Below are 13,910 nucleotides of genomic sequence, written 5' to 3'. Positions count from 1 at the left end.
AGGAGAATGACAAGTTCAAAGCCAGCCTCAGCAACTCAACTAGGCCCTAAACAATTTATCAAGATTGCAAAACAAAAAAATAAAAAAGGGTTGGGAATGTGGCTCAGTGGTTAAGCACTCCTGTGTTCAATTCTCAGTATCAAAAAAATTTAAAGACTATAAAGCACATGGATGATACCACTAGGACTCTCTGAAAGACTGTATTTAATCTCTGGCTCAGTATGTGTGTAGTATGCCTATCATTTATTAAAGTTCATTCACTGTGATAAATCAGTCGGTACAATGAGCAACCTGGTAAGCACTATTAATGACAGCTATCAATACATTACCACCATCATCAATATCCTCATCTCAGAATAGGAAAGATTTTGTGTAGCTTATAAACAAATCCAGACTCCATGAAATAACTCCACTCTCTATATTAAAACAATTTCCAAGCCAGGCATGGTAGTACATACTTTTAGTCCCAGCTACTTGAGAGACAAGAACAGAAAAGTTGCCTCAGCCCAGGAGTTTGAGGCCAGCCTGGGCAACAGAGTGAGACTTCATCTCCAAAAGGAAAGAAAGACAAATTACTGTAAGCAGAATCAACATAAATGTCAATAGGGGGAAGAGAAGTTGCAATCCATATAGTAATTTCTCTAATATATGAAAATCCCTACAGATAAAAATTTTAGGAAAGCAACAATGTAACAGAAAAAAATAGAGTATGAGGAACTGACATGAAAAAAACATACAGATAGATGAAGCAATTAAAAATGTCTCCCAACATAATTCATAAAACAAATTCACATTAAAACTACAGTAGACTTTCCACTTCTGGATAGATGCAGAAAAATCAAAAGATACCATTCCTCTCACCCTAACTACAAAAACAAGTCACTCAAGATGGGAAACTACAATATTTTTTAAAGCCTCAAGAGCTGAGAGGACACACACATATACCTAACAAATGAACTAAACTCTAGAAAGCGACAAACCTTGCATCAAAGAAAACCCAAACCACGTTTTTTTTTTCATTCCTGATAAAAAGCCAAGAAAAATCTGCCACACATGGAGGTATCAACCAAACTTTAAATTATTTTTAAGTCACATACATATTGGCTATTTGATAGACCAGAATCCCCACATCCCTAAGTCACAATCACTACATCTACAACCACTCATCAGCACTTGCCAACTAAAACTTCTGCAGTAGTTCTAGGAGTAGTAAAGAAGAACCAAAAGAGATCACCTAAGAACATAGTTTTGAGATCTGTAGGACAATATCAAAGAATATACCACACAAGTAACTGAAATCTCAGAAAAAGAGGAAAGAAAAATGAGGCAGAAAAAAAGTTTGAAGACATATGACCAAGAACTGATGAAAACTGATTAAGGGCACCAAAACAGATCCAAATTAGCAAACCAGGAAAGAAAACACACACACACACACACACACACACACACACACACACACACACACACTCCTGAGTCACCACAGTCAAACTGCTGACAAATAAAACGAACTAAATCTTAAAAGCAGCCAAAGGGGGAAAAATAGACACATTACACAAATGAACAAGGTTTAAATGACAAGTCTGCTTCTCACCAAAAACAACAGAAGACAGAGGCAATGGACAATGTTATAAAACAGCTGAGAAGTGAAAAACTGGTGACCAAGGTTCCCCCGTAAGAGGGAAATAAGACAATAAACTAAACATATAATAAATAGATTAAAAAAGAAACAAAAATAAAAATGTGAAAGAGAAAAAGGAAACAACAAAAAACCTAACAACATTCTTTAGAATGAAGAAAATTGACAAACTATTAGAAAAATTGAACAAGAAAATAAAAGGGGGCTGGGATGTGGCTCAAGCGGTAGCGCGCTCGCCTAGCATGCGTGCGGCCCGGGTTCGATCCTCAGCAGCACCACATACCAACAAAGATGTTGTGTCCGCCGAGAACTAAGAAAAAAATAAATAAATGTTAAAATTCTCTCTCTCTCTCTGTCCCCCTCTCTCACTTTAAAAAAAAAAAGAAAAAGAAAATAAAAGAACAAAATTATCAACAAAAAAAGTAAATCACAGTAAATCCTATAGTCATTAAATGAATGACTACAATGTAAGCAACTTTGTTAATAGTTTTAACTGCTAAACAGGAAAATTCTTGAAAATGACACATAAAGACACAGAATACCTATTAAAGACTGATTTTGTGTAATCAACCAACCTTCCCCAAACCAAAACTTCAGTCTTAGATGGCTTCACTGGTGAAGAACACAAATAACTAAGAAAAAATAATAATAATTGTAAAATTTTTCAGAAAAATAGGACAGAATGATTCTCCACTTTTTTTTAGTATTAGCAAATCAAATCCAGCAATTGTTTTTTTTAAAAATAATACACCATGATCAGGAGGATTTATCACAGTAAACGCAAGGCTAGATTAACATCTAAAAGTCAACCCATGTAAATATACCACTCTAACAGATAAAATGGAAAAAACACAATATGCTCATTTTAACAGATGCAAAAAAAAATAATAATTATTTAACAAATTCAATACCCTTACATGACAAAAACAGCAGTTAAAAGAGAATTTCCTCAATCTGGTAATATACCACTTGCAGAATATGTACCAGGGAGGAAAAAGAAAACAGAAGATCTGTAAGACCTCGATACAGAAAAGAATAAAATTTGCCCGTATATTGGTAAAATTTCTCAGAAAGAATCATAAGTAACAGATCTCAAACACCCCACTACTTATACAAACCAAAGACACTAAATATAATCCTAAATTAAAAATAAGCTTCTAGCCGGGCGCAGTGACACATGCCTGTAATCCCAGCAGTTTGGGAGGCTGAGGCTGGAGGTTCACAAGTTCAAAGTGAAGTGCTAAACAACTCAGTGAGACCCTGTCTCTAAATAAAATACAAAATAGGGCTGGGGGCAGGCATTGTAGCTCAGTGGTAGAGTGCTTGCCTAGCAAGTGTGAGGCACTAGGTTTGATCCTAAACACCACATAAAAATAAATGAATAAAATAAAGGTCCATGCATCTAAAAAAATAAACATAAATAAATAAATAGTTTCGTACCTATCTGCAACTAAAAAAAGAAAAATACATCTGGGGATGTGGTTCAGTGGTCAAGTGCCCCCGAGTTCAATCCCCAGTACCCCCCCCCAAAAAAGGCATTTAACAGTTTGTAAAGTGAAAAGCATTTTCTTACATAAATAAGGTAGTAAGAGAGTAATAAACCTAGTAGGAAGGGTTTACTGTATCTTGTTTCTTTTATTCATTCCCTTTTCTTGGGGATAAAGAAAGTATTATGAAGAAAAAAAAATATTCCTGGAAGTCATTTTGCTCAAGCTTGAGTTATGTCATTCTCAGTATGTTCACATCACACATGAGAATATCTTTCTTTCCACTTTACTGATAATACTATCACCGTCTCTTGATTTATACATATAAAATGATTTTGAGAAGTACTATAAAAATACTGAAACAAAAAAATGCTAAATTTAAATTTAATTAGTCAGGAACTCACAGTGAAAAATCAAATAAGAATGTAGAAGTAAAATGTGGTCATAAGATTCAACTTGTCAAAAGTTAAGGGAATGAATGGGTAATAAAAAGCATTTTGGCCAATAATTAATATTAGCTCTTCTACCAACTGTAAAATTTATCAGATTAACATTACTGAAAGCAACTCTTTTTTGTGCAGCTCTATGAAAGCAGCAATCCTGAACACTGTACCATGTAATAATACTTTACTGAGTAGATATTAATATTCTTCAATGTCTTCCCCCCCACAAAAACTAAGTTACCTGAATAACTTTAAGCTTAAACATTTTCTCCTCTTGAAGGTACTATGAAGTAAAAATAGAGAAATAGGTCCACAGATTATTTAAACTGCAAACTGCTCATATAAGTATTTCTCTGAAGCAAAATTCAACGTGACAGAGGATGGAAGTTGAGTTCCATCAAGAGTAAAAATGATTACATAAAAAGAAAAACAAAAGTAGGAATATAAGTAGAAAGACAATTTAAGCAGATCATTAGATTCTATAAGCCAAGCTAAAAAGAATGCAATTTATTATCTAGAAATGCTGAAAATCTGGATTAAACAAAAGGATATTAAAAAGGTTGGAGCCAGATGCTGTGATATATGCCCAAAATCCAAGCAACTTGGGAAGCTGAGCTGAGATAGGAGGATCACACGTTCTAGTCCAGCCTCAGCAAGCTGGTGAGACTGTCTCCAAAAAAAAAAAAAACTGTGGAATGTAGTTCAATGATAAAACATCCTTGGGTTAAACCCTTCTACCAAAATAAATAAAATAAAAAAGGTTGGGTATCCATATCAAAAGAACTGGAAGGGAGAAAGACCAAAGACAGGAAGATTTTGTTAGGAAACAAATTGTGCTTGTAGAGATATAAGGAATATGAGCTTCCTATTAAGCAATGTCACTAAGAATTGTTAAAAGAATGAGATAGGACCTGATGATTAAGTAGGGGGACAAGAAATGGAGGGAAGAGATGCCAAAATGTAAAATTTCAAGCCTGGATAATCTGCAGAAATGAAATGAAATGAAGTGAACCTAGAGAATGTTTCTTTTCAGAAATGTAACTGAATGTTCAGGTGACAGATGCAGGCAATTGGAAATAAGAGCTTAAAGTTTTGAGAAGTAGTTTAGTAAACATTTATGTGAAAAATAAACGCCCACAGTAGAAGTTCTCACGTGGAGTCCATTAACAAGCTCTGAAATTTGAAGAAAATGTTTTAAGTATATTTATGCTCAGGAAGGGAGTCTTTAATCATTCTTTGGATCTTAAGCACCAATGGCAGATTATTAAACAGAAACCATCTATAGCAATTATCTTAGTCCATCTGGCTGCAATAATAAAATATTCCAGACACGGTAATGTTTAATGAACACAGACTTTTTAGCTCCCTGTTCTGGATGCTGTGAAGTCAAAAATAAGGGCATTAGAAGGCTTGGCAAGTCTGATCCCAAGGCAGAGCCTAGAAGAAAGGAACACACTGTTCCTCACAGAATGGCAAAGAAGCAAAAGGGGGTTAAAAAGGCATTAATCCTACCCATGAAGACAGTCTTTATGGCCTAATCACCTCTTAAAAGGTCCTAATTTAGCTGGGCAGGGTGGCACACACCTGTAATCCCAGCAGCTTGGGAGGCTGAGGCAGGAGGATCACAAGTTCAAAGCTAGCCTTAGCAGCTTAGCAAGGCCCTAAGAAACTCAGTGAGACCATGTCTCTAAATGAAATATAAAAAAAGGCTGGGGATGTGGCTCAATGAAACACCTCTGGGTTTAATTTCTGACACACCCCCCCCAAAAAAAAGTCCCACATGTTTATGTGTTATATGAACCATTAAAATTTGAACATGAGTTTTGGAGGGGACAAAACACTCAAACCACAGCAGAAATGAGTAAGACATCAAGAGTAAAAATGAAATGATTACATGAGAAGAAAAAAAATCAATGTAATGACTTTGAAAAATACAATTCAGAGTCAAAAAAAGGAATTAAAGTCCATAAGACTAATTTAAAAGAAAGAGAGCCAAAGTATCAGGGATCCAAGAAAATAGGAAGTTAAATATGAAGTTAAAAAGGCACCAAAGGGCTGCAGGTATACCTCAGACACAAAACCCTACATTCAATACTCAGTACCTCAAATCATCATTAACATTGTCTGATGTTACACACATAGGTCAAAGAATATAAAAACTTCAGTCTTTTTTTGTAGTTGTAGATAGACGGCATGCCTTTTTATTTGTTTATTTTTATGTGGTACTGAGGATTAAACCCAGTGCCTCACATGTGTAAGGCAAGCACTCTGCCACTGAGCTACCACCCTAACCCCTAAAACTTTAGTCTTTACATTTGGTAAACATAAATTCATTGATAACACTGAGGTAAGCAGTTTTGGCTGAATATGCATGGTAAGAAATTATATTACAAGGGATTAAGAAATAGGGCAAATAAGCAAAAAGTATTGGATTTCACAATTTAACAGTGAAAGGAAAATGAAGCCAGCAAAAAAGTGACTAGAAGAAAAATACAATTTTATTTTTGCTATTACTCTTGTTGAGTCTTTCTTCCTTATGGAATAGAAAACTGACTCACTTTGCCAAAAGGAGCCAGTAGAAAGGGAAAGATACAAAGAGGTCAACATGATCAAAATTTCAGAAAGAAAAAGATCATTTTGCAAACTCCAAAGAACACTTATTCCTCTAAGTTAGGAACAAAATAAACTTTAATGTGGCGAGAAAGGTAAAGGTATACTTGATAGTAACAATTGTGAATAATGGGGAAAACACCACAAAAACTCCAAGGAAGTTTCATGATTAATCTCTGCTAAGGATCAATAACCACTATGCTAGAATTTTGTCTTTTTCAATAAAGTTACTAGGAAAATATAAAAGTAAAAAAGTACATATAGAAATTGAAAAAAAACACTATTGTGTAGTAGTAAATTAAGAATAGTCATTTTTCTAGAGTTAAAAAGCTTGAGTTCAAACCACTGTGAAGAAGTATCAACTGTGCTTCAGTGCCTCAGTGTCATCTTCTGCAAAACACAGGTAACAATGTCTAATAAAACCTGGAATACAAAACATTTAAAAATGCATGCAAATGTCAAGATGGTAGTGGCAGCAGTATTAGGAGAGACAATACAAACAATAACAATAGTAGTGAAACCTATTAGTGTTTAATGAACCAGTATGTAAGAAAGAGGGAAAAGTTAGGTTCTTTAATATGTGTCTCACTAAATCCTTGCAATTGCAGACAGAAACCAGTATAATTCTCCCTAGAAAGGACAAATTAATTTGCCTAGCACTCAGCTAATAAATGGCAAAAGTGAAATCTGAATATTGATCTATGTAGACAAAAGGCTTCTTCTCTTTCCACTACACAATACTACCTCCACAGCATCTCACAAAAGCAAAAGAGGAGGTATTCTATTCTTCCCAACTAAACTCCAGAATCCGAGTACAACATTAAATCTATCCTGCTGTTTTCTGAAAAACTGAAGAATCTGATTACTACATCTTGAGGTGTATTTTTAAAAAAAGTCTATAATATTATTAAAATGTGGACATTTAGTGATTGTAAGCCTATAAAAAAACTTTTAAAATAGAGCAGAAAACTTTTATATTTAAAAAACAAACAAAAAAGAACAAGAGTTTAATTTTTTTGTCCAAGGACTTCACATGAATGTTAGAGGACAGACTAACATCGAGGTTTACATTATTATTAACAAGTATGACTAAGCAAATGCTTGAGACAAATGACATTTTAATATCTACATTTTCAATAATTTAAAAAACAAACTTAAAACACTGATCCAACTACAGAACTCATAACCAAATAAAATACAGACTTACAAACTTTTTTATTTCATGCTAAAAATGCAACCAGGCATTCACCCAACCTCATCTCTGTCAATCTGAAAACTCATCTGCCCTAAAACCTTTCATTGGTTTCCCTCTATCCTTCAATAACATCCTAAATTCTTAACATGACTCAACAAAGTACTATGTGATCTGGCTCCTCTCTCTGGAACTCTGTACTACTATTCTTATTTTGCTCTTTTTTCGATTTCTTTGAATCCCTCCAAGACACCTTTTTTCTCTTTTTAGGACTTCTGTACAATCTGTTCTCCCAAACCTTGAGAATGGCATGCTTTCATGGATCTCTGTTTCCATTCTTTTACCCTAGCAAACTGCTCTTCATCCTTCCAAGTTGAGATCAAATGTTCGCATGCTAGCAAGGCCTTTCCTTACCTCCCCATGTATTTTCACATCATTTATATATTTTGACTTAAAAAAACCCCATTGGATAACAAACTAAAGTTAGAAACCACTTGTCTTAAAAAGAATTAAGATAAGTTAAGTCATCATCTAAAAGAAATGGAACTAAAGAGAGAGCAACACAAGTAGTTGCAAATAATCTCTTTCAGGTTAATGAAAACAAGGGGAACAGACAGTACAGCTGATTAGAAACTGAATACTCAGTTGTTCAAATTTAAAAACTGAATGCTTACAAAAAAATGGAAGTTATGTCAACCCAAAACATTTTCCCAAATTTTCTTTTAACTTCTTATCAAGTGCTAAGCACGTTTCAGGCAGTGTTCTATGATTTTCTTTATATATATTATTCTCCCCGTTCGAGGAAACACGGGCATTAACTTATTGAATATGATACAGCTGCTAGTTAAGTGGCAGAGATACAAGCCATTAGGCCCTAGAGTTCTTCCCTCTCAACTCCTATGCTGTGCTCTTTTCATTCCACTGCAATAGAACTACTTTATTTTTTTTATCTTTGTTGATTTGGGGTTTTCTTGGGGTTCTGGGGATTAAACCTAGGGCCTTGAACACATTAAGAACATGGTCTATCACTAGGCTGTATATTCCAGCCCCCTGAAATAAAACTTCCGTCTGCACTATTCCACTCAAATGAAACTACTTTGCCAGGATTACCAATGACCTCCACCATGCCAGTTCTAAGGGCCACTTATCGGCCTCTATCTTTTTTCATCCATTCTGCAGTTTTCTATCAAGTTAATGATTCTCTTCTGTCACACATTTGTTTTCTTTAATTAACATACAGCCCAGTTTTTCTACTTCAGTTCTAGGCCTCTCCTCTTCCCTAAGCACGATTCCTAGGACATCTCCCACAATACTATGACTTTATATATCACCTGCATGACTACAAATTTCTCTAGTGCTGACCTGAGTTCTAGAATCATATATCCAACTTCCTAATTGACATCTCATTTAGGTGTATAATACCTCATTCTTAATAATCAAAGCCAATCACTTTTCCCTCCTCCCGCAACCTGTTCTCTTTCAGCCTACTATCACCCATCCAGTTGCTTAGACTAACTTCTTTGGCATCATCCTTGATTTCCCTTTCCCTCATCTCCCACAGCCAATCTATCAGCACATTCTATTAGATCTACTTAAGAAATATATTTGGTTACTTCTGTCTCCACTATCTAATGCAAACAACCACATCTCCGTCAGAATAGGTTCCTTCATCTCATTCTTTCCCCCTTAATCTTCTTTAAACAAAGCAGGCAGAGTTAAATCAGTCCTTGCCTGCTTTATATCTTCTAATATCTTTGTATTACACTTTAAATAAAATCCTGATTCCTCATCACGGACTAAAAAATTCTATATGACTTGGCCCTGCTACTTCTCCAACTTCATGTCTTTCCACTTCCCCATCACAAGATACCTTACAGCCACAATGGCCTTTCTCTTCCTTGGAACACAACAGGATCATGTCTGCTACTGGGCCTTTGCATCTGCTCTCCATTCTGCAAAGAATGGTCCTTGCTCAGACTTTCACACAAATGGTTCCTTCCCCTCTTTAAATGTTGCTAAAATGTGACCTATTCAAAGGCCTTCTGTCTGACCATCCTATGTGAAGTAGCCCCAATTCTAATCACTCTTTTACATGATCCTCTATTATTACAATGGTCATAACACTATTGATACTATCAATATCTGAAATGGACCTATTCACTTATTTATTACACCCTGTAGCTTTGAAACTTAAAAGCTCTGTTCCCAAAGCCTCTCACAGTTCATAACAGGAGCTTAATAAATGTCTTAAATAAATGAATTTCCCCTTTGTATTTTAATTTGTTGACTGTAAACCAACCAAATCCGATAAAGCACTCAGTCCATGATTTATTTTGTATTAACAGGTAAGTGTTTGAAACACTCCTTAAAATTTCCAACAGAAGACATGTCGGAACTCTAAACTCACCCGTAAGCCCAGGCCACTTACAGCATTCCACTTAAAACTAATATTCCAGATGGATGGAGACTGAATTTTCTCCCACCTCTCCAAGTGAACAAACGTGTAGGCGGGAAAAGGGAATTTTACTGGGAACCCTAGCACCTGTTACATCTTCAATCAGTTAAGAGAAGTGGTGCAGATGAGCCAGACAGCACATGGGAGACGTGGCCTTTCTTTTAGTGATTGTATTTAGGTGAAACATGAGATGTTTAACTAGAACTGTCCTGATGCCTAATAGAGGCCATCCATTTCATTTTTTAAAAAGTGAAACAGTCTTAGGGCAGGAAATTATGCTCGAATTCACTAAAAGAAAAAGAAACGGATTTTGAGGCCCTCAGAAAACGTGTGTGCCAGGAGGTTGAGGTCAGTCTACACATAACGGGAAAACGAGAGACACACCGGTTCAAAATTCAGCTCCCTGATAAAATAAAGCTCAGCTCAGGCTCTCGGCGTTATACTAGGACCTTGGACGCGAGAGTGGCCGAGGAGAAAACCGCCCTGGGACCTCTGATCACCGTTTCGGCCTCCACCGCAGGCACTTTGGGGAAACACCACAGATCTAAGTGTCTGCCTATCCACCACAGCTATCCCTGCAAGGAGATATCCCCCGGATACTCACATGGGTTCGAGAGTCTTGCTGAGCCAGGACTTGAGTGCCTCGAAGTTTTCAATGATCATTTTAGAAACCATCCACAGGGGCCCCGAGGCCCGTCACACTCCTCCGCCCGCCCAGGTCGCGGCCGCTACGGCCGCCGCTGCCCCCGCCCCCTCCTCCGCGCGCCGCCCGCGCGGGCCGCGGTGGGAGGCGCCGGTGGCAGGTTCCCGCGAGCCCCGATCGGCGAACAGCTCCGCGGAGGATCGCCGCAGGCCGCGAGTCCTCGGGGTGCTAGGAGCTCCCCCTTCCCGGACCCCGGCCTGGGCTGAGGCAGCAACGGTTTGCCCGGGCCCTCCCCCTTCCCTACTCCCCAGCGAGTCTTCCCGAACCGGGAGCGCGAAACGCGCTTAGACCCGGGCTTCCTCTGAGCTTCGGGACTAGGTGCTTGTTGGCAACGCAAGAGGCAAAAGTAAAAAAAGCGAAGACGAAGGGCAGCTCAATGGGAACGATTCGGGGGGTCTTCCCGGCTCCCAGCACCCCCAAGAAGATGGCTGCCGATAAATCTCGCGAGAATTAATGAAGTCTCGCGGTGACTCCCGGAGACTGTCGGGAAGAGACGTAAATTCGGCGGAGTGCGCCCTGAACAAGTAGGATGGTTTGGTTTGTGCGTGTCTGCGTGGTTTGCGTGCCTGGTTCCGTTTTACCTTGTGGCTCTCTTAAAGGCTAAAGACGAAACCTGATTACGAGATCCGAAAGGCAGAATCTGCGAGACCTTCAGCTCACCCTCAGTGTGAGGGCTGTCGCGTGTCAACTGGAAAGAATAAGCGGGGTGGAGAGCCCCTTGAGAGCGGTCTGCTGCGCATGTTTACTTTAGTATCCTACCAAAACCTTATACTGCGCGCTGTGGACAAGATTGGAAAACACGGGCTAACCTAAGCTAAACCACTAACTCTCCAAAGGATTAGTGTCCTCTCCAAAATTACTCGAGTTACAGACAAAACCCTAATGACCTAGGGAAGCCCCCAAGACAAAACTTGAAGTAACTTTGACAGCTCTTGGATACTTTCCAACCACCAGAAAGTATGATAAGCGGTGGGGTGTTCTTTTAAAGTAGAGCGGAATTCTCTATCTCAAGAGAAATTACCTTGTATCAAAAAAGAGAGCTTTCATATCACATCCTCAGAAAGTAAACTTCCCTTTAAGTTTGATTCCTGAGTTCTATTTATTTTATGCTCCCGTTAAGACTAAATGGAACTTTGCAAAGGGTCTAAAATTCATGAACTATAATTGAAATGAAAATATTCACAAACTGAAGACACTTAATAGACCAATAAAGTTCTGTATGGGAGACCCAGTAGTAGACTAAATTGTCCTTCTTAACTCTGAGTTTATAATTTCCTAGAATGAAATGCCCTTAAGCATTAAGTGAAAAAAAAAATATCAAGTACAAAGCTAGACATTTATTCTAAAATATAGAATCTAGAGTAGAATGAAAATTAGAATCCAGCTACTGAATAACCGGGGTGTTAAGTGATTTAGATAAATGAAATAAGCCAGAAACAGAAGTACAAACATTCATGATTTTACTTACTTGAGGTTTCTAGAGTTATTGTAGTGAGAGAAAAATAGAAAGGTGGTTCCCAAGAATGAGACATGAAAAAGGAGGCAGGGAGAAAAGGACATCAGTTATTTTTCATTGGAGATAGCATTTCAGTTTGGGATGATAAGAGTTATTATAAAGAGGAATGGTGTTGCTGTTTGCACAACATTTTGAATATATTAAATGCCATTGGATTGTATAATTAAAATGATAAGTGTTATGTTGCATATGTTATAATAAAATTTATAATTTTAATGTTGTTGAGAGAATGAAATCTTATTTTGTTTTATAGCCTTTCCACTGTCTGACTTCACCAATATTTTCAAACTAGTCACTAACTGTTCCATAACTCTGGTTCTCCACACAAGCCTTTCAAACGTCTATCAAATACCAGAGAGTCCCAGTAAATTGATTGCTCATGTTATTTCCCACAAAGAATGCCTCCACTTCTTTTTCTAACTGCTCAAACTTTTCCCATCCTTCTCTAAGACCAATGCTACTGTCATGTTTTAAGGTCTTTTCCGGCTCTTCCTAAACAATAGCAATAGTTTATTAATCTCTGTGTTTTAAGCTGCCCTCCTATTAGTTCACCTTCAATTGCCATCATCGTCATTGCCTTTAACAGCAATAATTCTAAAACTTGGCTCTAATCATGTCAAAAAAGAGAGCTTAAAATTTTCATCATCTTCCACATTGTCTTCAGGATAAACAGAATTTTTAACATCCTATATAAAGCCTTTCCTGTATCAAACTCCTTCCTAGTTGCCTAGAAACTTCTATCAAAACCTTTCAGCCTTTTTTTCTAGTCATCCTAAACTAGTTTAAGTTCCTTGAAAGAACTGTGTTCTCTCACTAAACTGAGCCATTGCAAAATGTTCCTCTCTTTGTCATTTGAAAGATTCCTACTTACCTGTCAAAATTCAGTGCATATAGTCATCTTCAAAAATCCATCCCTGACCTTCCAGCTTTAAAGTTATAGTCCTTCTCACATCAGCCTGTGCTTGCTTCTATGAATAAAGCCCTCATTGTTTTAATAATTATCCTATTATCTGTTTCTTTTGACTATAACTTTAATTCTCTACTTCAACATCAGCCCCTGATATATAGAGTCAGTTCTTAATCACAGTAGTTGGGTTCCATAAACATCTGCAAATGCTGAATTAGCAAATATGGAACCATTTCTCCTAGGGGAAATGCAGGGTTAGATTCCTGTGAGCCTCTAGTCACATTTTTGTCAATTGGTCAACAAATAATCATGATTTCTGTGTTTCTGTTTAAAGCATTTTATTTAATATATATTGGTGATTCATTAACATTGAACTCATTACACTATAACTCATGCCTAATCAAAGCTTATGTAATGCATGTACTTTTCTCTATAAGAAACATCACAGGCTTCTTGCATATAATTAAACAGCACTCCAGAATTATACTTGCGGATCATTTTAAACAGTAAAATTATCAACAAAAAAGCACAAAATTTTGTTTTTAAATGCTAATAAAGAGACTGAGAAGGGACACTTGTCTCCAGTATGAGAGTTAAAAAAATAAGGCAGAGGATCCCCTTGTTCAACCTCAGCGGGGAACATGAACATTGGGTGACTCAAATTTTTCACCAATATTTCACAAATACAGAATCTGCAAATAATAAGGTTCAACTATATTTTTTGAACAACCAAGGGAAACCCTATCATTTCCATTAAATCTTTCCTGCCCACTATAGGTGATAGCAATCTCTTCAGCTAAATCCAAAGAACAGTGCTTGCTACCAGTCCCTCATTAGTCATTGTTGCTCTCTAGCATGCTGTTCCTCAAACATCAATTATTGATCCCACATTATGTCACTGGTTCATTTTCTTTGATATTTCAAAGATGGAAAAATAGCTAATGTGATAATTGGTACTACT

The 13,910-nt window shown here is 37.1% G+C and overlaps 1 protein-coding gene across 13 annotated transcripts in view; it reads right to left on the bottom strand.

Moving 5' to 3' along the window:
* Nucleotides 1-10,982, bottom strand: part of Rbm26 (RNA binding motif protein 26) — a 72,861-nt gene extending 61,879 nt beyond the window's left edge. For 11 of the 13 annotated variants that reach the window (XR_013423293.1, XR_013423295.1, XR_013423294.1 and 8 more), the window contains exon 1: nt 10,428-10,981. Coding sequence is in view for 3 of the 13 variants with exons in the window: in XM_013358367.4 (XP_013213821.1) it covers nt 10,428-10,498 (71 nt within the window). In the remaining 10 variants the exon portion in view is untranslated. Of the gene's footprint in view, nt 1-10,427 lie in introns of all 13 variants that reach the window. The other 2 variants (XM_021726074.3, XM_021726075.3) reach the window with 1 other exon arrangement.
* Between the last annotated feature and the right edge of the window lie 2,928 nt (nt 10,983-13,910).

Source organism: Ictidomys tridecemlineatus, chromosome 6 (assembly GCF_052094955.1).
Source record: "Ictidomys tridecemlineatus isolate mIctTri1 chromosome 6, mIctTri1.hap1, whole genome shotgun sequence".
Lineage (NCBI taxonomy): Eukaryota > Metazoa > Chordata > Mammalia > Rodentia > Sciuridae > Ictidomys > Ictidomys tridecemlineatus.
The sequence above is the reverse complement of the archived record's forward strand: the minus strand, read 5'-3'. Positions and strand labels throughout refer to the sequence as shown.